The following is a 26,398-nucleotide window of genomic DNA, read 5'->3' on the forward strand; positions in this document are numbered from 1 at the left end:
GTATTGCGTAGTTAATTTTCATACTGACATACTGCTTGTAAGTCAAGATAAGAAATGTAAATACAATAAAAAATTCTCTTTGGTAGTATTTATGACCGCCAGGTCCAAATAGATAAAAGTTTCTCTTGCCAGAAAATATAATATTTTTCTATTTCGTATGTCAGGACTTCGAGCGAAATTTAATCTTGAAATTTATTCGTATTTCGTAAGGGATGGTTTCACTGCTTTTTTTTCTATATTCTTATCTTTTTGCAATATCTGGTGCACTTGTCATACAGTCACTGATAAGTCTAAAACTTTTTTTACTTGGCTAGAATTTTTATTTACAATTGTTGTTCGCAAAAATTTTTGAGTAATCACGCCTTGTGCGCTTATTATTATTAACGACGTGCATGGATTTACTACGATATTTTCTAAAAATTTGCATCTGTAAAAAATTGGAAATAAAAGAGTTAAGCCGTCGTTTTTATTGTAGTATTACTATGTATGCATATTAATGTAGACCGACTGGCCGTTGCCTTTTAAGTTTGCTGATTGCACCGAGTTTCATTTTCTCTTTCTCACACTCGCGCGCGCCTGAGAAATGGAAATGTATAAAGGAGAACCGCGAGGCTCGAAGAATCGTGACTGAGTTGCTTCAGTTGTCCATTTTCGATTCCCAGCTGGAGTATTTTCTGTAACAGTATAAAATTCGGCATTCTGAAAAATTCTGAAGTCTATCGAGAGCCTCAGCAATTATGCCATATCACTACATGGAAAAAAAGTAAACTGCTATCAGGGTTATTAATAATTAAAATTATTAATGATGAATTCGTGGTTGACGTTTGTCGATGATATATTTCTGTCTACGCATATATTTAACACGTAGGCTGGAGAGATCAAAGACATTTTCGTCAAGGTCATAAATCAAAGCACGAGGAAGCGGCATCGATTGATGTCGCAGCAGTCAAGACCATGCGCCGAGTTTTGTTTTGAACTGCATAAAGTGCATTGACACTTCCAGGATCCGGCGTCAACCACTATAAATACATTGTCATACCCGTCAGGTAAATTTTACCTGGCGCGCATGGTTACGCAATAGGTTTTCACGCATCGCCATTGCGCAAGCCTACTTTCGCACGGCCTTGACTTGGCGTTCCAAATCCTTATCTCGCATACATGTGCCTCCTAAACTGCTGTTTCGACAATCGAATCTTGCGTAGTTTAACACACGGCCGGCTCTAACAGCTGAAGTCGAGTCTCGAGATAAAGAAATAAAGAAAAGTCGTAATTAAAGTTCTACGAATCGATATCAATCGATCCCGCGGCGGTTGTTTTGATATCCTGAGCTCGGCGTCACCGCGCGGTGCCTTTCATACTGTCACACTAGATGGGTTTACGATCGCTTTGAATCCACCGCATGGCGATCGTGATCCAATAGACAGCCATCAATTCCGAACGCATCAATCGGTTTGCTCAGCAGACATGACTAATGAAAAACTCGCGAGTCACTCTCGTTGTCACCGGTGAAGCTGTTTACTTGTGAACATATGTTGGCACGGAGTGTTCGACTATGTGCGTTAAATATTTCAAAGAGTGATTCCACGAGATTATCTAATAACTGTGTCCCAATGAGACGTTATACAGTGACAATATCGCAGAATATGCTTCGTTTGTTTCTCCTTCTGTTTGTCGGGGTAAAACCGAACATTACGACTTTGCAGAAACGACTTTGCGATCAGGTTATTAACGACTCTCTGATCTATTAATAGCAGTCTCGAACGTAGAGCGTAGAGGTATAGATAGCTTAAAGGGAGTATGAATCTTTCATGACTTAAAGTTAAAGTGGTCGCAACAGAGTCGCGGTTCTCCGTGGTGTTCGATAATCTCGTAACACCGCGGCTTGGAATATTTGACATAGTGCGGTCGAGTGCGGTATATAGACATAGAGTAACCAATAAGTCGGCCATAGCTCGTGACGAGAATAGATACGAATCGGTCTGGCATTCCTCCGGTCGGCCTGCCGGCCGTCTCCGCTCTGGGTAGGTTCGATTGAAAAATGCTAGCGAAGGACTGATAAATCGGTGATGTCATAGCGCTGGCAGCATCGGGGCTGGCGTAACCCAGTGGTCCCAAACGAGGTTGTAGCAGGCGCGTAATGGAGAAGCGCCGTGCGTGGATGTCCTCGAACTCGGTGACCGTACATCCGCCGCTGGATACTGTCTCCTTCTTGCTCGTACTCCGCTCGTACTCTGTTACTCTCCCGGATTCCCTGTTACCCTCCCGCACGTCCTCGTCCCGGACTCTCTCTCTGTTGGTTACCGTGGCGCTCGCTCGCCCGTGTTCTCGTTCTCTCGCTCTATCCTCCGTGCCCCCGCCTCCGTGGCATGCCAACCAACGAGCCGGGGCCGCTTTCGCTTTGTGCGCGCCGGGGCGGCGGTACATCAAAGCCTTCTAGTTCCCGCTCCGGCCTTTGACGGCTGCGTCGCGGCCGTTCGCTCAGTCATCGCTCGGTAGGCGAAGCCGGCACGCCGTGGATGAGCGGTCGCGCGCGCGCGAAAGCTCGCCGAATCCTCAGGATTCGTAAATTCGGCCTTCTGGCCGGGCGGAAAGAGGAGGCCACTCGACGGAGGCCCTCGGTTTCCGGGCGATCCGTCAAGGACAATGTCTCCCCGCGGCGGCAAGTGTACGCGTGTCAACAAACTGGCTGGCAAAGGTGGACGCGCGCCTCGCGGCCATCAGAACCATCATCATCATCATCATCATCGGCATCGATCCTCCTCGAACGAGCCGTCAGCGGAACCGGTAGAGGAGACGACGGGCATCGGCTTGTCCAGCAAACTCAGCACGAAAACGATGACGACCACGACCACGACGAGAACAGCCAATAAGTCTGCGGTGGCGGCGTGCGAGGGTCGATCGCCGTGGGCGGCGCGCATGCGCCAGTCCCTGGAGAATGGCCTCGAGCCCCATGAAAACGGCACCCTGGCGCAAAAATGCCCGGCGAGACGGCACCGCGATCAGATCGACGCGACCAACGAGACCAACGATCGACTCGACGAGACCCACGGAGATGGTACTGTGTCCTCGTCGACGCCTTTGTCATCGCCGGCGCTGTCCTCCTCCACGGACGTATCCTTCAGGTGCTCCACATCCCCTCCGTCGACCGTTTCCTCGCCGACGCGCTCGACCTCTTCGACTTCCGCGTTCGCGATCTTTCAAGAGAAACCGTCCGAGAGCCGCAGGCCTGACAACAAATCGGTGGATTCGGATCGGCACAGTGAACAGGACAGGACCCGAAAACGGAAGCAGGAGAGGCAGTGTGCCACGAGGTCACGGGAGAGCAGAGGCTCGCCGGAGAAGTCCTCCGTCGTGACCACGACGTCGATCTGCGCACCTTCGTCCGCGATATCCTCCCCTTCGCCGTTCTCCTCTTCCGTGTCCACTACGTCCGAGAAGGTGAACGAGCAGCTCGCACATGTCAACGCCAGAAGCTGCCCGTCGTCGCAGGCGTCGGCCGTAGATACTCTCCGCAGTGTTCTAGAAAGCTACAGCCGTAACAGAATCTACCTTGCACATGTGTCTTTCTTGGATTGGCGGGACTTGCCGGGACGGCGGCGCGCCACCGTCGCCACAGCTGGCAACGCCGAGAGAGTGTGGGTGGTGGGGGCGGCTGATCACGAAGGACACCACAGAACGCGACTGTTGGTAACTGGCCGTCACTGGCGACCGCGTTGTCTCACGCGAGTAAATATGTTGAGCCAACCGGTTATCTACGCTGGCGGCGGAAGAGGCTCCCTCACTGTCGATCTTTTCTTATGGTGGTTCCACAAGGAATTCGCGGTGACAGCAATGGCAATGCACCCGGACGGCGCGGTGCTGGTCGCTGAGACCGCCGATTACCTGCCACCCGAAGTCGACTGCGTCGCGGCCGATGGTTTGGTCAGGTTGTTCGTGGTACCCAAGGACTGTCTGGAGACGGGGATCGTCGTGAAGGAGATGAGAGTCAGATTAGCCACCGGTGTTCTTTCGAGAGCCTCCTATGGCGTCTACCAGAACACGGCGACCGCGGAAGACGATCCTTTGAACGTCTTTCTCAAGAGATTCACGCTGAAGGAAGCTTTCGCTGATCTCCACAGAGCCTGGCTGAGCGTGAGGTCGGAGACGTTCGCCAGAAGTTGGATCCCTGCTCACGAGGACAACTCTGTCGGATGCACGAATCCTGGACCGAGTTTGTCTTCCAGGGTACAGGTGTCAGCTGATCATGAAGAGGACAGGATGCTCCTGATCGAGTTGCAGAATTTAGCCAGGGAAGTGGGTCTGGAGGTCAGCGACGAGGAGCTGAGCAAGTGGATTCTCGACGAGGAGAGCGAACTGGCTCGTTGCGTAAGGAAGAAGGAGCTCGAGGAGGATCATTGCCGCGTAAAGATCGAAGCCGAGGAGAGGTGGACCGATTATGGGGAGGAAGACGCCCAGGAGGATGAAGAGGAGGAGGCGTCCGAAGACGAGCCCACCGCGGAAGAGGCGGTCGGTCTGCTGTCTAGGGTGCTGACTTGGATGGAGAGAGAGCCTCTCGATCCAGGACTATTACTCGCCGTCAGATCGATGCGCGATACCGCCGCACTCATGGTAAGCACCGACTGATAAGAGACAACCACTCAAGGCTATCGATCGTTGCACCGGCGACGCAACCGAATAGAAGAGGAAGCAGGAGAGGGCGATAGAGGGCCGGAGGGGCGCGGACCGACCGACCTTGTAAGCTCGCGGCCAGATTGAACTAATTCCATCGACTGTCGCGTCGACTCTCCGCGACTCTCCTTTTCCTGAGAAAAGGTGGAAAGGGTCGAAGGGACGCGACGGGTCGTGCGAGAACGCTCGAGGGTCACTTGAATTCGGCGATACCCGCGTCGTCGAGCTGGTCGTCGAGCCGGTCGTCGAGCCCGTCGTCGAGCCCGTCGTCGAGCTGGTCGTCGAGCTGGTCGTCGGAAAAGCCGAACGAACCCTCGAACTGCTCGAGGAGCACGCGCCCGTCTTTGCAAATTAATGCTCGAGCTCGTCCTCGATAAGCGCTCCCCCTTCGAGGGTTTATTGAATTGTATAATATATTTCCTCTGAGGGCTTTTTAGCCCGCCGGGTCCTCCCTCTTGGCTGAGGCCAGAGACCGGATGGAAATGAGGCTAATGTCTATGTTAAACAGCAGGGATAGGGAATGGTACTCGACGCGATCAAAGAACTCGATACCAATGCCTCGATCGTTAAATCCGAGTGAACATTGTCTTTCTGTCTGCTCGATAGACTAAAATACCTACCTATTGTATCCGGTGGTTTCACGCTAATAGACGCTGTTTCGATTGGAACGAGTGAAATTTTGCGTCGACCAGGAAGGTTGCGTTATCAAATAACCTATGGTTAAACGTGTTATCAGTTGCTGAGCTGTTTTGACAACCTTTTGCACATGATGTAATATATAATCAATTGGAATTAATATGAAGAATTTCTGAGAGTGTATCCCATATTCGCTAATGGATATTAATTCTTAACGCTTTATGGTTCGAAGCAATCTTCATCTCTTATTCGAAAACTAACTTGAAAATTACGCTAAAGTATGTTATTGAATGATAATTTCGACCATTTATTCACGTTAAGTCATTAAGTACGATATGAATGATGTAATAAAATAAACGTAACAGCAAATGTTTTCTACTTTTATCAGAAAAAAGGAGATGATACTTGTAATAAATGTGGAAAAGCATGATCTTACATAAAGAAATAAGTTGAAAATGTTAAATAAAATTTGTTCGTTTAAGACTTTGTTTTAGAGAAAATTAGATTTGAAGAACGCCAAGTTCACTCGTGTAGGTCATGATCAGACAGGTCAGTCCGCTCTGATTCAATAACACGCGTGTTCGCCTAATTTTCGTAGACATGTATTACTGGACTGTGGAAACAGGCTACTGTTATTATTACATATTTTCAATATATTTGCTACCTATCTCATATATTTTTATATTTGTGTATATAAAGTATATAAGTACCTCGGATCGTTTTTTTTTTTTTTGGAAACAGACTAAAAGGCAGAATGAAAATGCTATGTATTCTTAAATAATTACCTGATATTCCCAGACGCACGGTTTTAGTATGTTACTGCCTTAAAGTTCATTACGTATTACATTATATAATATATTACAATTATATTTCTGTACATTTATAAATGTGGATTTTCTTCATTTATGCCTAGACCGAGAAAATGAAATTTGAAGTAAAAGTATTAAAACATGTCTACTAGTCCGTTGCACATTGCAATTTGCACATTGATAAATCTTGGAGAAGGTGCGATTACAGCTTACGAAAGACCACTTATTTAGCCAAACATTTAATAACTCTAATGGAAATATTATCTGCTCGTTAGTTACTTCTGACAATAATTATCGCACGAGTGCGCGACGCCCTCTGAATTAGAGGCGGTTTTATAACGACGTCGCTATCGATCAGCAGACAGAAGGAAAATATTAATTCGTGTCACGCAAACACCTATCGCAGCCGCCTCGCTGGTAGGCTTTCGGATCATCGGTTAATTAATTGATAATTCTCGGCGGGCTGCTAATTAGCTGGTCACATTAACGGAGCATTAATAAACGTATTATTAATTACTTGATAACGATAATGCTGCCCCATCACGCAACGCACGATGTCCTACGCAATCTACTTACGAATTACAATTATTAAAATTGTCTCAATTAGCTCGAGTTATTTTTATGTCGACGTTGGACGCGCGCTAATGCTCGATCTAATTTCTGTTTGCAGGCAAGCAAGATGGGCCTGGCAGGGACACATCCAAGCGGACTGCCATTCTTCTGCCCGAACGGGGACCATCTGACTCAACCACCACCCGCTCATATGGGAATACCGCCGTACGGGACATTGGATGCGGGCAAAGCGGCCGCAGCGGCCGGTGAGTACTGGTCATCAGCCACCCCTGGACAACCACCCACCCACCCCGAACACTGGAAACGTCTTCTAGCTGCGGCAGCCTCCACAGGTTAGCTCCTCCCCGAGGTTCCTCGATTGGTCCTTGATCCTGTGATGTAACGTCCTGCTCCTTGGAAATCCCCTTCCTTGTTGAGTCACAAGAATGGAGGACACTTGGTCTAAAATCTTTCGGCGGAAAAACGTGCCTCTTTACGAAACATTTTCTTTTCAAATGTTTACCATTAATTAATTAGACTGTGCCCTTATAAAAATATAACCTATTGAAACTTGACAGAGATTTCCCCGTTTTTATTCGAATTTCTCAGTTTCGAGTCTCCGTTTTGATCAACTGTCCGTAGAGAGACGAATGAACATTCGTTGGTTTTATAACCTTGAATATTGTTATTTCACTATCTCGTTTCTGATCTTTTTAGTTTCCACATGACTTTTTAAACATACATATACATATGTTGCGGAAAGATCAATAGAAGTAATCATAAATGTTTCCAAGCTTATTCGGTTATATTCTTTTGGTTCGAGTATTAATAATTATAATAATGTGAATCTTTATGCAATATGAACATCTTTTTTACCCCATCAGTGGATTAAATAAAAAGTTCTTCGATTTGTTTGTTGTTTTTATAAATAATTGTAATAAATTGAGAACAATGCATAGGTTTAAAAACATTTGATTTCTCTACTGATTTTCATTATGGCATTTTTAATCGTAACTGTACATAATCAAGTCTAATAATATGTTTATCAGATGGTATACAAGTAAATGGTCTATTGGTATTATGTTTAAAAGATTCTCTCGTTCACAAAGTTAATTTTTTAAATGGTTGCTTTAAGAAAGATGTATACTAATTATATTGCTCGTGTTAATTTAATTATACAATATGTAAATCTAGCGATTGGCGATTTTATGAAAAGAAGCACGTTTTTCAGTGGTATAAGGGTTGATGGTGATTTATGACACTTTGAATACACAATTTGGCTCAACAAATGGTGGTAGTAGCTAAGGTGGAGGTTGCTCTCGCGTTTCCTGTGTTAAATCGATTTCAACATGTTTTCTTTTTGCATATACAATACACTTTCTGGAACTGCGCACGATGGACAGAAAAAGGAAGTGAATCGTTCTCCAATTAAATCAAATGACTGATTCGAATTATGTCTTACTATTAATACAATAGCATCAATCAAACCTAGTATCAATAGAAACTAGTACGTTAATAGCAATCCCGAGGTACGGTGACACAAATTCGAAACCGTGTGCATGTGTTCGATAAAACAATGAAATCGAATAATCGGTCAGAATAAAATTTCGAGTACACTCGAATACTTTCATAAGTACCCCGATCGTTTTCACATTTTTCAATCGCCCGCGCATTTTAAAATATTAAATGTTAATTGATCCTGGAATAAATCTTAAATATTGGAATTCATTCGTATTCACAGCAACCATTACGCGGGGTACTATTCGCACGCCAATTATTATAAATGCTCAAAGGTCCATAGTTCGAAACTTTCTGCAAAAAGAAAAAATGCGATACGTTCCCGCTGACGATATCGTTTGAATCAATAATTCGTTCACGAACTTGAGCCGCTAGTGTCGACGCAAATATTGACAACCCTCTCGAATTGTAATTGATGGAATACTTCTGGTCTCTTCTCGTATCGTTTCAGTGTACCGATCCGCACAAATATCAACACTCCCGTCATATTTTATACGGGCTAAATAAACACATTTTGTCTGCGGCTAGATACGGCGAAACAACACAAAGACCTACTGCGAAACGTTGCGTTAACCCTCGCAGTACTGGCGGTTGAGCGATCATACGAAGCGCCATGATTAGGTCCAAACGGACCCGTGAATTGTTATTTTATAGTATTATTTTTTAAACAAACGGCAGACGGCATCAAGTATCAAACAGTCATGTAAGACCTCGAACTCCGTGTCCGAAAAACCCGGTTGGGTACGGCGAGGGTTAATTTATCTCGATAAGCTATTTATAATACTTATGAAACAAATAGATTTCAGTTTGATTTAACGATCAAAGTTTTTATAACTTTGATAATATAAGTCGATGGATTAAAATAATAGGACATTTCTTGCTCGTGTATCTAGCTTGTGATTTTCCTTATCTTGTAGTTCAAAGACACCGTCTAAATTAATGAAGTACAGTATTTGGTGTTAGATATTGTAATTACATGCTTTAAAACAGAATTACTTGAAGATGACTGAGTAATCTTAATAAAATCAAGATTACGTAGTAATCGTTTAGACAAAGGAGTAATTTAATTAACGCAGTATAATATTTGCAATATAATGCAGTTTTCGTAAGAACATATAATTTTTGATATTTTCTATTTTAACTTAAAAAGTTTCATTGACATATGCACCCAATGACCTGATACAATTGTCTTACTTTCGGTGGAGCAGTCGCTCTCAAGGGTGTCCTTAAAAATTCTTCAACTGTGAGATCGAGTGACTCGTGTCAAGAGCTGGCCTCGCGCAGCCACCCTCTCGGTTCGCGACGTATCCTCGAGTAAACGATTCGAGTCGCTGTGCTCTCCCAGTAAATTCGAGAATTGTCATTCAGAAAATAATAATTGAGTCAACGTAACAGTTGCGGTACACGCCGCGTTAATCCTTGGCTCACCAACTTCCGCGTTACTCGAATATCCCGGGTTCAAGGGTTCAGCTCAGCTGTGCCGTCTTCTTGGCTCGCCGTACAGCCCCCGGTAAGAGTTTCCATTGACCGTGCTCTCGCGACGAATTAAAAAAGAGTCCTCGGTTCGTTGTTGGTAGCCGTGCAAACATTGATATTTCAGCGGGCTCCTAATTGAAGGAATATTTCTTATCGAGTCAAGGGTCTGAGCCGATGCCGCGGCTCGAACGAGGGATGTGAAGAGGCCGAGGCGTCCCCAGAGGGTAAAATACAGGGAAAATGAAGGAGAGAGCCGGAGAGAGAAAAGAAGAGAGAGAGAGAGAGGGGGGGGGGGGGGGGGGGGGGGAAGGTGGGCAGGCAAGAAGAGGGGAAGAGAACGATAGAGAGAACGGAAGTGGCGGTGGGATAAGAGAGAGAAGAGAGGCTCGCGAACTGGCGTCAAGTAGGAGAATAAGAGGAGGACTCACCATTAGGCTAATCAGCCAGGCATGCAGCCTCCCTCTGGCGCCGGGTCAAGGGGGTTTCAACCTGCCTCTCTATTTCTACAGCTTCTCTCCTTCCTACCCTCGTTGCACACGCCTCCCAGACCGCCTCCCACCTTGCAGAGGGAACCCCCTGACTACGATCTTTGTAGTCGGTGTGGATTAACAATCGATAACCGATGGATTCTCATATATCAACGTGATACGAGTCACGATGGTCTTATACCACAAAAGCTGAACAGCAATTAAAGAGATAATTGTGATCCATAGGTAAAACTTGGAACAAAAGTTTGTAGACGCGAGCTAGACAATCGATAATTCAATAATGACATTCCAAAATTCAGTTTTGAAAAGATGTTTCTTTTCTCAAAGAAAAATTCCTACAAAAATTCTTTCAATGCTTGCCTCTGTGAATAATTGAAATAACTTCAAGTAAGATTATTGAATATGATGAAACTGTTATTTTTGTATTGCACAGTTTCATTGAATCTTTAGGAAATTCGCGTTTTATTTGTCAGGTCCCGCAGTCTGGTTAAATTCCTCAATCTGGTCACGCAGAGAGTAATCCGTGGCACTGTCGTCTTTCAAAGATCGCCAACAGTCGGTTTCTCCGATAACAACAAAAGGCTACTCGGTTTCGATAATCACTATCCTCATCGACGCGGTCCTGAAAATGTCCGCCGTTTCTGGCGTCGATAACTCTAATTACGGTCCATTAATCCGCCCACGAAGGTTCTCACAATAAAATCCTTGAAACTGAAGAATTCTAATTTAGTTCGGGTGGTGTCCTCATCGTCGTCGTCGTCGTCGTCGTCGTCGTCGTCGTCGGAGCTACTTCTCGGAGGGATCCGGGTATCTTTTCACCTCGACGGAGTCACGGCCAGGATGGAGAGAGAGGGAGGGGTGACGGGGAGTTGGGACGTATTTGCGCGCGCGCTATCTTTCTCTCCTCTCGTTCTGCCTCGGGCCTGCCGCCCTCGTCCCCTTCATCGCCTCTGTCCCTAGAATATGTAGATGGGGTTGATAGCGTTTATGCACAACTACGAGTTCGTACGGCGGCTCGGGTTCTTTGTCTTGCAAACGAGCGAGCATTTTACCCCCACCGCCGAGTTCGCGGACCCTCCGGCTTCCTTCTTCCACCCCCGTGGCTCAAGTTCACCCTCGCTCCGTCCTTCCATCGCTCTCAGAATGACGGTATTTCCTATCTTTCCATCCTCTGCACCCTGTTCCGCCTAGAGAGCAGCCGCCACCTCTGACTTCCATCCCTCTCTCGTTCAGCCCTCCCTTAACCACTCTCCTCGCGTCCTCCATCTATTCATCTTCCTCCGTCTTCCTCCTTTTGCTACAACGTCCATCTCTCTCTCTCTCTCTCTCTCTCCCCTCTCTCTCTTTTGCTCTTCCAGCTCGCGATCCCCAGTTCCTCTCTTGCTCTCAGAGTTTCCACGGTGGTTCCAGCTCCCTCGTGTCTACCCGGCAACCCCACCCCCGGCGCGCGGGTCTCCTGCTTCCACGAATATATTTCTAATTAGCTCCACTTTTCGATCTCCGCCGCGTGTTTATTTCAGGATTCCGTGGAAGAGCAGACGCGAGAAGGGAGTTAAGGGAGCGAGGGACCGGGAGGGATGACGATTCTCGGCGAAACGCCGCGACTCTGCCATTGATCCGCTTAATTTTTCTCTTCTCTAGTCATCCAACCCCCCTCCCTGTCACAGCCCCCGGCGATCATCTTTTTTCTACCGCGATTATGAGGCGTTCTTCCTTCTCGCCGATTTTCCTGCAGCAACCCTCCACCTCTTGCTCGGTTCCTATCGCCCGGTCTCGGCCTTGTCGGCTCGATTTCTCGAAATGAATAAGACCACGGAATTCAGATTTCTGCGAGCCGATTTCCCTCACATTTTCTGTTTTAACGTCGCTTTTCTATCAATAACGAAATGGGCTATAAGGTACTTAATTCTCCGTGAATTGCGCTGTTTTGCAGGAACGCTTGCTAATTGCTCGGTATTTTTAATTTTCAAGCAACTCTAAGGGGCTAAAGAGATTATTGTATTGCCAATATTGGATGCCACTAATTTGATAATACGAAGAAAGATGTATCTGGCTGTGTGCATAAGTGATGATATACGGATTGAGTCAGCCCATTACAAATATATAGTCACTTGAATAAGTGTATAATTGTGTAATGGTCACTTATATAAGACTAAACGTTTAATGTTTCTTTTGAAGTACTCAGTCGTCTACAAACTTATGGTGATGCACGTTATTTGAAATGAGAGTGTTGATATTAATTTGGATTTTTTAATGTAAACTTATACTTTGTTAAATTCACTTCATTCCAAACTGAGTCAGTGTATTAAAAATTAGCCTTTTACTAATTATATGTATAGTACTTCCTATTAAAAACAAATTATGATCGATTGAAATTAAAAACCTCACATTGAAAAAAAATAAATAGTACTAATAATAGAAAATCGTAAGTCATATACAGAACATAGAACTCGTGTAGAAGTTATTTCATATAAAAAAAATTTTAGCTTTTGCTTTTTAAGTTTACTTATTTTTTTGATGATAAATAATCTGATACCTACAAATTATCTAAATAAATTGATAACTGTAATATTCAGAGTTGTGGTAGAACATTAAAAATAAAATGACAATTACACTCTATATATTCAACGAAAGTACAATATAAATTGTTGGAATAAGAAATCGCGAATCAAGCATCATTCCAATTCGAGCAGAAAATCTTTGACGAGAGTGGCCTCTCCAGATTGTCGCGTCACTGTAAACGGTCACTACGATGTCTTTATCAAGCTATCTTTATATCGCAGCTTTGTGCTGACATAAATACACTTTTACTCCGGTTCGAGTGTTAAAATACCACTCGAACGTATCCTCCTTGTGAGAGGACCTCGAGTGCTCCTCGAGAGACCAGATTGAACGTAGGATTCCAGCAGAGGTTATTCTTCGGGGGAAAGAAGGATTTCAGGCAACACAAATATACAAACACAATTACTAACACTAAACCATTAAGTCGGATCGTCGCAATAGGGTGACAATTGAGAGGAGATCAAATGTTTTCGTTGCAATAATCGTAGAAACAATACTTCTTTAATAACATGAGAATCAGACAGTATAATTGATAATAGATGTAATAAAATTGGTAGAAAAATAAATATTAAGTTTATTAAGATAGATAGCAGTACAATGTTCGTGGTATACGTTCGCAAAACATCAAAGTGTATCCAATGAGAAACGAATAAGAACCTCAAGAAAGATTTACCCGGTTCGCGCAGAGAAATATTTAGAATAAATAAATTATTAGAATTTCAATGCACATAGACAATATTACTGTCTAAGAGCACTGCAGTCATTTATTTCTCTCGAAACATCAACGTTCAAGCTGAAAAAGTATTTCCAAGCTCTCGTCTCGCGTAAGCTCGAATCATAAGATGCAGCCCTAGAATCTGTATCCAACCTCATCAAAATGCGAGCTGCCGGTTAACTCGTCTAAAAAAACTCGTTCAACCATAATGTAAAAACGAATCATTCAATTACTTAATTCTAAAGCCATCGATCTGCTCGGCTGAGACTACAAAAAATGCTTCCATGCACCCGATGAGAGAGCCGATGCTTCCCTAAAATCTCCTCCAAACCAATCCCGACACGGAAGCAAGAAAAAACACGGTCTTTTGCCACCAATCGGAAGACCAATTAAAACTTGAAGATAGTCGGTGGTAGCCAGTGAATCGTGTTCACGATGGAGCATCCCTTTGTCGAAATCCTCCCCCGGAACCGCTCTGCGTTTCCTCCCTCATCGAGACACGCACGGCTCCTCGTCCCGGTTGGAAACCACGGCCGAGTAAATGTTAACGATAGCCTCTAATAGAGCGAAATAGACACAGAACCGTAGCGGATTCTCTCCCTCTTCCCCCTCGCCCATCTTTCTCTCAGATAAAAAAAAAAAATGTCGAAAACCATCGAAGTCGTCGAGCACAGGGATGATTGAGGACGAGAAAGGAAGACGGAGGCAGGGGTTGGAAAGACAGAGAATATCGCGGTGTACGGAACACCGGGAGCTCGAGTTGTTCGAGAATAAAAGAGTAATTTTCCGGGTGGTGAGACCCCGATAATGGGGTTGCAGACTGCCGAGTCGACTGGAAAGTGATTAAGCACACATGACGGAGCCCGCGGACTCGCCAGGATATTACGAGCCACCCCTTTCAACCCACCTCCGCCGTCCTTCTACCTTCCAGCAGCCCCGTCCTCCCACCCCTTTTTACCTCTCGCTCCCTTACGTCATCCACCTTTCTTCTCTTCTCCTACGTGCCGGATCGTACTTCTAATTCTCGTCCCTTACCTTATTCGCACACGATATTGGACAGATAACGACCTTTTCCTGCGTTTCAACCGAGCCGCCGAATCCAACTCTCTCTTCTCTCTCTCTCGCTCTCTTCTCTCTTTACCTACCTACCTAACTTTATCTCTCTCGCTCTTTCTCTGCGCATTTGTAGATCCGGCGATGAGCGGGGGTAACCGGTCTCTCGATATCGACTCGTCTTCTCCTCTTCCGGGCCTTCGATTCTTCCGGTCCTGGTTACTCGGGATTCCCGCTATCTCCTCGCCTCCCTCCTCTCGCTCGTCCCCAACCCTCTCTATACCAACCCCTTTCATCGTAAAATGTAAATGAATTGTCTTCGGCACGAGGAAAAGTGAGTAACAGCGGCTAAGGGAGGGGATGATTTCTTAAGTAATTCTTTGAGAGAGAAGTCGTTCAAGGAAGATCGGGATTTGTTGCACCCCCTTTTCTATAATGGTGTTTTACGGCACGGTCACGGCTTTAGGTACTTCCGATCCTTTGCAACGATTGCTTTGCGGTCAGATTGAGTGTGAGGATAATTTTAAATATATTGCATTGTAGTTTTGACTTCTTAGAAATAGGATAGAGTAGCAGGTTACTGTGGGGTAATCTAGTGCTGTGCCTCGTATTTGTTTTCGATTAAATAGTATTTTATGTGTTATTTTTTCAACCAAACGATAGAATGAATTATACATAAAATATAATGAGACAAATTTAACTTTTCCATTCAAAAATAACCTAAATAAAACAGTAAAAACGTTTAATATGTCTGATTCGATAAATACAAAGTTAATTTTTCAATGAAAAAGTTAAATTTGTCTCATTGTATTTTATGTATAATTTATTCTATTATTTTGTTTATTTTCTAATGAGAAAATTTAACATGTCTTATGCGATAAATATAAAATTAACGAGGCTTGAAAACAAACCAGGGGTACTGCAATCATTCACACCTAGTAACTGGCTCCTCTACCCTAGTAGCATTTTTAATATTGAACACCGAATTTTTTTCTCTTTCACGAAATTATACGATTGAATGCTTTTGATTTATTTGTAGTATTTCTAAGAAAGTTTGGTATTTACCAAAAATTTAATTATACCTCACCTCGAGATTTGAATTAATTCAACTATAAAATTCTTCTATATCGTGAAAAATCATAATATATTACAATAACAATATAGATAATAATATAAATTTGGACAATCGAAAAAGTGTATAATACATAAATACGGTACAAAACAACGAGGCATACGAATTGCCTACTTATTGCCAATTTAATGAAATATAACGATGGATTTGCCAAGACAACTCGCAAAAACTTTTTCTATTATTAAAATTCTGTTTTAATCAACTTTAACACACAAAACATTAATGTAGAACTGTCCATAAACGTCCATAAAGGTTACACAAAATCGAAACATATTTCACAGCGAAAATATAGGAAAGCCAAGATTTTTTTATAGCAATCATTTGTTAAACTAAATACTCTACACTTTACAGATACTAACAAATTTTTCTCTGCTCGATAGAATGCAGTAAAATTTGTAATAAAATATAAATTTGACAGAACAAAAACTTTCATCCGTATATAAAAATCTTAGAAGCCAATCAGAATAAGTTCCTAAGCATAAAACTGACATAATGAAATACTTTAAAACCTATGGATGAAATTAGTTGCAGAAGTGCACCAGTGCATATAGAAAGGTATAAAAGAATATACTATAAATATTTATAATATATTGTTCAAAATATTCTAACTGAAACAGTCCACCTATTTGTAGATTTATTATATTACAATTATAAATACGTTACAAGACTATATTCAAAAGGACAAATAAACTTGTTGCTTCATCATCTAAGAATTTCGAGAGGACAGAATTGTGAATATATGCAAAAAAGTTCTACTTGCACCGATTGCCTTTCTAACCCTTCATTTTACCAACGTGGCAATTAAAGTGTTAAACATATCTCAGGGAAGCGTCGTCTTTCGAATCAAATCGACGTTGACGCGGTGGTTCAGAAACGGTTCGACAAACAGGGGGTTGGAGACCGGTCGCGTAATCGGCAGAGCCCGAGGACCGACCTCTTTACGGGTCGCCGATAGAGACGGTCGTTATCCATGGGGTTTTGGAGTGGCCCTATCGTGGAAAACCACGCGTTGACCGATTTCGTACAGGCAAGCAGAGACGGGTTGGGTGATTTGCGGAGGAACACGCCTCCCGGACATATTCAGCCGCGAAACGCAAAAAGGAGTCGGAAGAGTGGGTCTGCAGGATGCCGAGCAGAGGGTGAGTGGGGATTTGAAAGTGAAAAAAATAGTCCATCTATCCGGTCCGTCCATACGCTACAACGAGAACGGTATAGTGGAAAGGGGTGGGACAGGGAGTCGAAGAGGGTGAAGTATTGGCCTCGTCAAGCGGTTTCAGGCTTGCCGATATTCCGGCCGCTTCACGTCGACCCTTATGAAGCCAATTACACTTTGCCTCGCCAAAGGCACCCCACTTATACTAGCCAGCCGTTGTTTCTGGGGTTCTTCGGCCCGCGACCGATTCCGCAGCACGTACCGGTTTGTATTAGATACCGCTACTATAAAAGCTCGGTCACCCCCTTTCCGTCGCTCCTACTATCACAGCGTGTGTCTCCTTGCGTAACGATGATCGAGCAACCTGGGGTTCGGGGTGTAATTATCGACTCGGTGGGGTAGTTTTGATTTTGGACGATCGCGTCTGTTGCAGCAATTTCTTACAGTTTTTTGGTGCTTCAGCGGAACGTTTGTTTTTCAGGATTCAAAGAAATGTTATGAATTCTGCATTCGTTCAGTGCAGAAATTGTTTTAACTAATTTGAATTTAATCTTGGTATTTTCTAAGGAACAAATTCTGCATCTGTAGTTTGTGTGAATTGAATGGTAATGCACATTTTTGGAATTTAATTTCAATTTTAACTATCACAATAACAATAACAGAATTAATTTAGGAATAGCTATAAATTAAATTCTGTCGTCAACATGACGTTAGGTGTCAATTATTGTATGAATACTTTGCTACGTTACGATGATAATTCGACAACGTCTCTGCATAAAGAAGGAAATATTAGATACGAAACAATCCATTTTAGCAATTCCGGCTTATAAAAAATGAATAGTAGAAGAGCAATGAAAATGATTTGTTTAAAGAATGATTTAGAGAATCCTGAATGGTATAGTACAAGGAAGGAGAGAAAATAAGAAAGTGTATTGTTACAATTCTTCTTTAGCACTTTATTTGTTGGCTGTATCACAGTGTTAAACTTTTTGAAGGTCGGCAGTTAAGAATTTCTTAAAATTCTTTCAAAAATTACAATAATCTCATGTTTAAAAGGAAATTATTGAGCTTCTTTTGTGTACATTTTAGTCATTGGAAAAACTAATAATAACAATGGTCCACTAAATAAAGTGTTAAATTACGTTCATCAGTGCTCATGTTCCTTTTTCTCAATGATCATTCAACCGATTGCGTTGAACACGTATTTTAGCCAAAAACTTTTTTAAAAATCGATCTACAACCGGATTGACAGTAGAACTTCGATTATCCGCGCTAAACAGCAGGAAATAAATGTTAGGGCAATAAAACGGTTAGTTAGTTGCGTGTGAAATATATCTCGATAGTTGTGATATTAACACTAACCCTATCATGGCGGACATTTTGACTAGTTTCACATGTTTTGTTTCCAAGATGTTGATATTATAAAGACTTTTTCACATGAAATGATTAAACAAATTTTTAAATTCAAGTCTACGTTATAATGAAAATTGCGAAAAATCTGCATAATTTCAATCTCCCATTCTTATGAAGCAACACATGTCAGTCACATTTGATACCCGCTAGGTTTAACCCCTTGCCGTACCATTTTCTTTACATTTACTATGATTACCTTTTTTTTTTCGATCGCACTAACTTCTTAGAAGAAAAAGGAATTTTATATTTATTGTGTGCCGACATCTACTCGAATGTTTAAATATTGGTAACAAGAGATTAAAATTTGATTCCTACTTAAAGGAACGGATGAACATTTATACCTAATAGCTTATTGTTATAAATCTCCGTCACGAGTCTAACTTGTGAGGGGTTAGTGCGGCAAGAGGTTGACCTAGAAGGACCATTTATTTTAATCGACGTTCTACTCTATCATCCACGTTGAAGGTAAGAGTACAGTAAAGTCAGCACATTGTCAGGATTGTATATTTTGTTCTATTCTATATTCGAAGATTCTTTTTCCAATAAGCTGCACATCCACTATGCCACTAGCTGCGGTAGATTTTGAGAAAGAGGAACGAGTATATCCAATATACCGAAAGAAAGACCACCACCCCCCACCCCCCCTTAAACGATTCGAAAATTAGAGACCGTCCGTAAACGATCCACGAGATTCAACCAGCATATCCTGATTTCTGTTCCAGGTCTGACGAGAGCGCCGATGTATCCCTTCTCCACGGGTCAATATCCGTACCCCATGCTTAGCCCGGAAATGACGCAAGTCGCTTCCTGGTAAGTTCAATACACGCTTTCACCGATTGAAAAACGTCACCAGCAAACAGCTCGATGATAAATCTCATCTTTGTCTTCCGAGAGGGTTTTACCACCGGATCGATCCTACCCCTGGCAAGCGTCTTCGCTCACCGGATAAAAGGAACGATTAAACTCGCCGACTGGCTCGGCATACATGCGCGCGCGCGTTCGTTGTCGCTCCTCGTTTCTCATCCTCGCGCACGTGCAGACTCGAATTAACGATTCCCGTGACGGTCCACCGGTGGGAGTTCATTAATCTCGTTACCGCCGAGATAATCCACCGGTTGGTCGGAGTTTTCATTCCTCGATTAGCAGAATCGCGGATTTTTGTATCGGGGGAAACTGTACGCGAAGAAGAAAACCGAGACTTTGGAAGAGAAAACGCCGGAGAGAAGTGGGCTGGGTTGGAGAGTGCGGGGAATGAAAAGGTCGCGAGCTAAGTGGCCCCGGTATCAATACGCTTCTCCCGTAATAAAGTCCCCGATGCGATGCCGAGTGCAGCGATTTACATAAGAAACGTCCGATTTTCCGCGTTCAAACAGTCGTTAAACTGCGTTTCCGCGTACTAACGATTCAACCGCGCTCGGCAGAGGGGACACGTGATTTTTTATTTACTCACCGGCAATTCTTCTTTCGTCCCGGTTTCTTTCACTTCGACTGTGATTTAATCGTCGAGTGATACGTTTACAAGCTTGTCACGGGTCGCGGTTATCATTCATCGTTATCGACCAACTATCGAGAGAACAACGGTAGTCGAGAAATATCGATCTTTTGACAATTTGCAGGTTTATAGGCAAGATTGAAAGCATTTAATAGTTTTGATCTTAGTCTTCCTTCGATAAGCAGGCTTCCGATTTTATGCATTTTGTGAAAAAGACGCACGAATTACAATCAATTTAAAACATACATTATTGTCAGCCCACTAAAATGATTAAAGGCAGAAATTTTTGCTTGTTTTTGTATGTTGTTAGTTAGTGTAGAAAATTTCTTTTGGGTGTTTAGTTTTACTGGAAGTACATCATGCAAATTAACGTTACAAACAAGCATATACTGCAATCTACACATTATTCACTTTCATTAATATATTATCTAACAGACGTCTATTAATTTTTAATTGCTTTACTAATAACCTACAAGAACTTTAATTTTATTTTTCTTCAAATAATATGTATGAAGTAACTGTGGATTTTTATTTTATTGTAACCAGTTAAAGTATAGTAGTAGTAAAGTAGAAGATATTTTCTTTAAATGTTTTTACTATCTTGTATTTGATCTAATCATTTTTGTCATAAATGCTTAAAATTCTCAGTCTTGTAATAATTTTAAAGACTGGTGTTAAATTATTATATTGTCCAAATGGCTTGTTAGTTTGAGCATAAAATCGCTATCGTTGCCGAACAATTTGCTAAGAACTATTCAATCATTTACCTTCGATTTGAAAAGGTTAAGAAAACAGTTAAACTGTCATTTGTTCCTTCTATCACAATGGTAAAAATCAATACATTGACATAATACATGGATTAACTTTATACATCTTCTAATACATTTTTCACGTTGTCCATAACTAGTAAAATGGTATACGAAATATACTATTCGTTCACTATTCGAAACCATTTTCTTTACGTTTAAATAATGAAAATTTGTTCGATTGGTATAATAATCTCTTACGAAGAAGATGAAGAAAACTTATAGTGTGCCTACATTTACCTGAGTTCTTAAATATTAATAAGAAGAGTACACAATTTATTTTCGTCTTATCAAAATGGAAGTAACACCCATGCTTACTAGGTTGTTCTTAAGAATTTCAATCACGTGCCAGGCACGTCAAATCACGTCAAGGGGTTAAGAAGCAAATAATACCAACAGACAAAGTTTTTACATCGAGTATCGATCAATGATGTACGCTCACAAATGAATAAAATTTGATTTATTTGATCGTCTATTTGTGACTCGAATCGAAGAGGTCCGAAAGTGTCCATGCGACGGATTATCGATGGGATAATAGCCGTGGGTTGGATTCCCTATCCGGATCCCGTTTCTTCAAGGAAAATCAGAACGACCATCCCTCCCTGATTTGGTCAGCCGGTCATCCTCTCTGTTCCGGTCTATTAGACCGAGCCACCATCGTCAGTGGTGTTCAGACGCTACGTAGAACGCACAGCGACCGCAGAAACCTTTGCTCTCGCGACCGGGCCCCTCATCCTCCCCTCCTTGTTATTTGCTTTCTGCCCGAACCACCCCAAATTGAGATTTTCCACAGATGATTAGGCCTGTTCTTCTCAATTAGGAGGGCGGAACCGTAGTTTTTTTTCCTCCGGACGAAAAGGGAAAATACCGAAAGCGTGTATTTCGGTGCGCGAAGAGATTCTCGTTTTTAGGTTCCCAATGGAGCTGCAGGTGAAGTGGTTGCGGTAGGTCAAGAAACGCTGGTGTGAAAAGGATACGTGAACCACAAATTAAATTTAAAATTAATTTTGTGGATTGATTAAGTTTAAAAGGAAATGTCACTACATTTTCTGGACAGCATTTTGTCGCTTTGAGTTACGAATAGACGAAATTGTATTAGTTTAAGTAATTTAGAATAGATTGTCATGAGTTTTATACGCTTCTGTATTATCCCCTTACAGAATAACAACGAATCAGGCTCGTGATAAAGATTTGATACGTTATTTGCTAAATTGGAATATTACTAAATGTGCTCTAAATCGAAATATTTGATTCTTTTGTTACGAATGGACTACGGATTTGATGCATTTATGACACACATGGATAGGTGAAATTGAAATAATTTGGAGACATGTATGTGTTATTTCAAACTCTTTGAAATTATTCAGGAAGGGAAAAAATATCTAATAGACTCATTAATTTGTTGCAATTGATGAAGATAATTTTTATTGCGCATAAAAGTCAATCATAAAAAATTTACCTGATTTTATTAGGGAAATTATTCAACGGGCTAATCCTCTTCTTTTAATCTATCGCATCGACGATTTTATCGATTTGAAACTACCCAGCTTTTTTAACAATGGTATACGTTAGTTGTCTGACAGATCGAGGACAGTAGTGGATAGCAATGGAGATTATTGTAATGATTAAAATTATTTGCATATTTGGTAACTATGGAAGAAACCGTATTGGAAGAGGTTGAAAGATACGTGTCAAAGGAGATGTCTTAACCCTTTTAGTGCCAAACAACGAAATAGCTTTATGAAAATCTTGTTTACTTAATATTTTTAACGAATAACACTGTCACATCTAATTTTTCTTTTCCTTTTGAATTTTCTAATTATCAAGTTTTACAAAACTTTGGTAATTTCTTTCTGAAATTTGAGCAAACTATATCAAATAGGTTTGGCACATTTCACACGGATACGCACGACTCTTCTGGTCGGCTCTAAGAGGGTTAAACACGTTGATACGAGTATCGGTAATCGCCGATTTAACCGGTTTATCGAAATTGATTTTCTAATATGCTACACTTTCATTTCAGGCACACACCAAGCATGTACCCCATCTCCCCGGCAAGCGCTGGCTTCCGTAGTCCGTATCCCACGAGTTTGCCCATCACAAGTTCTAGTTTACCAAGGTTAGTAGGTGATCGAAGTTGAAGTTATTGACCTTACCATGTTTCGAAAATTCGAATTCTAGTTATATGTTAAATTGCTCGAAGTCTGTTTAATACATTCCATTGTTCAGTGATCTTAAGAAAGCGAGAACAGAATTTTTCTTTGATTCTAACTGTTTTCTAATCATTTGACGTTCAAATTCCATGAAAACTTAAATGTTTATCTGAAAGTTTAAAAACCTTTTCAGAAGATTGTGGACTTTTAGAAAATGCAATCTAGAATATCTAGGTTCGTGTAGAGATAATTGTGGTTTTGAATGTTCGGTCATTTTTGTGATTGTGTACTCAATTTTAAACAGAATTGACCAAGTCGATCGAACTTGTATTTTCGTATTTTCTTTTCAATCGTGCCAAATTTGCGCCATAAAACGGTAGAAACAAAAATCATTAGCACGAATCAATGGACTGAACTGCGCGCTTTATGATAGTATAGCAGGGAACATAATCGGCTGATAATATGTAGTAAAAAGGTTATATTGTGTCAAAAACCACAATTATTTCCATACTGGTCCAATATTGTATTGATTATTTAAAGTCAGTTTATGAAAGAATTTGGAAACGAGTTGAATATTCGGACACAGTAAATGTTAGTAGATTTCCACTGAAAACGTACGAAATGAAATCTGAAATCTGCAAAGTCCTCAAGATGTAAGTATACAAATTCTGTTTCCAAGCGACACAACTTCCACACTAATAGGTATCAAACAAAATTGAAAGTCTTGAGTTCTTTCGCGATTAATAATTCCAATGTTTCTATTTTAGAAAGTATTAGAAACATTTAATCTCGGATCGAATCAATCAGCTTGCTGCATCGCGCGCAATTACAAGTAACATTGCTGTTTCAGTGATCTTTACCGGTTTTCGCCGACGGGCCTGATGCCCCCACATCCTGGACTGAGTCCACACGCACACGCGCTAACGTCACACGCATTAGTGCCCTCGACGCCGAAAACGGACCATTCCTCCTTGGATCACAATCACAGGTTCGTTTCTATCGACCTATTAGCGACACCTGAATCACCCGTGGCGAACCGAACGTCGATCTCATTCAGTAACGCGTCCGCACATTTATTCTTAATCTTCCTGATCCCTAATACACCTTATAGTTCACGATTTACCAACGACCAAACCATTGATTTCTCGTTTCGACCATCTCGTTTGTTTTAAGACCATTTAAGATAACTCTTCAACGGCGAATTTATAGCATGCATTTTTTAATAAAATCGAAGAAGATCTTCGAAAGTGATATCCGCAACAATGCAAATTCCAGTGTAAAGGAATTGAATTTAAACATCGACAAGAGAAAGTATACAAAAATTGCTACAAGTCGATTGGAGTCGATCGTCAACTAAATTATCAGAAAAATGGATCTTGCACGAAATCTTGCGAAATATCAGAAATCGTTGTTACGAATTAATAAGTTTTGCTTGGCCGAAATAAATTTTGCTGCTTTTGTTGTCGATATCGGTAGACTTGGTAAATATTTTTCCGAAGGACAATTACGTGGTGAATTATTTGAATAAGTGTTAGCTATAGAATATACAGATAATAAAAAGCGAAATATCGTCAAGCAGTATCCGATGATACAAGAATTTCCTTCTCGATCGTTCGTTGAAAACGTGCAAAAGCAGAAGCTGCACATTCTCAAAAGCAGACGTTAAACAATATTTTTACACTCGCTACATGTGCTACAAATAATCGAACGGATATTTAATCATTTCAACATCGCTATTACCTCCGAAGAATTCACCGGAAGTAGAAAAACCTACAATATCTCTAAGGATAACGGAACTACTTTGTTCCGCAAATAAGAACGTACAGAGGGTGTGCTTCCCCTAGGCGGACTCCCGCAAGATTTCAAAGCTCGCGGACAAATATAGCTTGTTATCTCTTCGGTAACGAAACGCGATAAAATAGGCAAGGTAACTTGAAAAAGGAAGAGTCCTGCAATCGATCAGGAAGCTGCTGAAACTGGAATAACATTTTTCTCTGTCATCGATAAAAGGCGAAAGTGGTGGAGTACCAACAGTCATCGTCATTTCATCGGTTGATAAAGAAGCGTGGTTCGATCGGAGGTTGACGGCTAGTTTCATGGCCGACCATAGGGGGTAGCACGTCCCGGGAAGTTCAACCCCTCGTGCAGTCGTTTCCCCTTCGGCGTGGAGTCGCGTATAACACTTATTGAATGACTCTCTTCGCACAGCGTCTGCGCCTGCCGGCCGCCACCGCCGCCACCGTCGCCGCCGGTTATGTATTGATCATTACCCTCTTAAACAGATTTCTAATTTGCATTAGTACCAGGCCGATCGGCTGGCCCCCGAGCACCGTATACAAAACCGCATGCACGCTCGTCGGATTCGAGGCACGCGTACGCCAGCCATGAACGATCAGCTGGCCTGTTCCCGTTGTTCTCGAGGCGGGGAGCATCGTCGTGCACCACGGGAACACGTCCGGACGCCGACGAGCTTGTACCACGCGACGTAAACGACGCAGACGACGCAGACGGTGTAGACGGCGTAGACGACGTTAAACGGCACACGCGCGGGTCCGAGTGGTCGCCACGGTAGTTTGATCGTCTCCATATTGACCTTCGGTTCGGCCACGTGCTCCGTGGACGTGCACTTGTGCCTTCTGTCTCCGAAGAATCGAGTACATCGGCTTTATCAAGATTCGAGGAGAGAACGGCCTATAAAACGGAGAGAGGAGCGTGTCGATTGATCGGGCACACACGTGTCCGTCGGCGCCGAGAACGAGGAAAATCGTTGGGGTGGGGAATCGGACGTATCCTTGGTTAGAGAGTATCACGTTCGTATACGATAGCAGAGAGACCGTTTTCGAGGATGCTCGGCGGGAGCTCTTCGGGAGAGTCGATCGCAGCGTGAACGTGAGCCAGCTGATCAAAGTACGATATTGGTTCTGCGTGCGGAAAGCCAACAAGACAGTCGGATAACTGACGGCGACGGTAGCGCCACGCAGCCCGCCAAAAAAAAGGCATCACGCAGGGAAAGCCGAGAGAATGCAATCTTCACCCCCCACGCGCGAATTATACATCGGCGGATGGTAGGGTGTCGTTGCTGCGGAGCCATGAATCGCGATGATGGCCCCACGGTGCAACCCTCCTCCCCGCCGCCCCTTCCACACTCGCGGATAATCAATCGTCGTAACACCGCTCGGTGATTCCACCGACGCCAGGAACGACGCGTTTTGCGCCTGGATGCGGAATAACAGGGCACAGAGGCCGAGTGCGGAGAGATAAAAGATATATTCGGTTCGTCGCGAAAGGTTCGAAGACACGCGTGCCAGGATCGGAACACCAGCCGAGGCAGAGCCAAAAACCGGGGCTGGTTTTTATTTCGTGAACGAAAAAGGGAAACAGGCCAGGAGAGAAAGGGAGAAGCGGAAGAGAGACGACGCGGGCAGGCGTGCCGCCCCTGGAGACATTTTACGGTGGCATTCAGCGAATGGTCATGAATGTTGAATACCGTCTACGATATGGAGCCATTAAGATCGATTAGGATACGCGTGAACAGTGTCTCGTTCCGTGGATACGTGACTAACGCCGTACTCGACCTGCACGTCGTCATCTGAGCCAAGCTGACAATCGTGTAGAATTCGCGCGCGCGCGCGTGCACGTGTGTGTCGCCTTCGTGTGGATCAGCTTGCTCGTGTGCGTACTACATGTGTACATACGCTGTTTACCGAAAGACTGTTCCGTGAGGACTGTACAGCATGATAGAGCACGAGGAGTCGTGTGCAAAGTGCGAAAT

The 26,398-nt window shown here is 42.8% G+C and overlaps 1 protein-coding gene across 8 annotated transcripts in view; it reads left to right on the top strand.

The window, feature by feature from the left end:
• Window positions 1-26,398, top strand: part of LOC144478604 (protein pangolin, isoforms A/H/I/S) — a 329,927-nt gene that overhangs the window by 282,720 nt on the left and 20,809 nt on the right. For 5 of the 8 annotated variants that reach the window (XM_078196632.1, XM_078196641.1, XM_078196658.1 and 2 more), the window contains exons 1-5: window positions 2,518-4,608; window positions 6,784-7,018; window positions 18,898-18,985; window positions 22,497-22,592; window positions 23,477-23,614. In XM_078196632.1, the coding sequence (XP_078052758.1) occupies window positions 2,644-4,608; window positions 6,784-7,018; window positions 18,898-18,985; window positions 22,497-22,592; window positions 23,477-23,614 (2,522 nt within the window). In that variant the 5' untranslated portion in view covers window positions 2,518-2,643. Of the gene's footprint in view, window positions 1-2,517; window positions 4,609-6,783; window positions 7,019-18,897; window positions 18,986-22,496; window positions 22,593-23,476; window positions 23,615-26,398 lie in introns of those variants that run through there. The other 3 variants (XM_078196650.1, XM_078196685.1, XM_078196694.1) reach the window with 3 other exon arrangements.

Source organism: Augochlora pura, chromosome 1, assembly GCF_028453695.1.
Source record: "Augochlora pura isolate Apur16 chromosome 1, APUR_v2.2.1, whole genome shotgun sequence".
NCBI classification, from domain to species: domain Eukaryota; kingdom Metazoa; phylum Arthropoda; class Insecta; order Hymenoptera; family Halictidae; genus Augochlora; species Augochlora pura.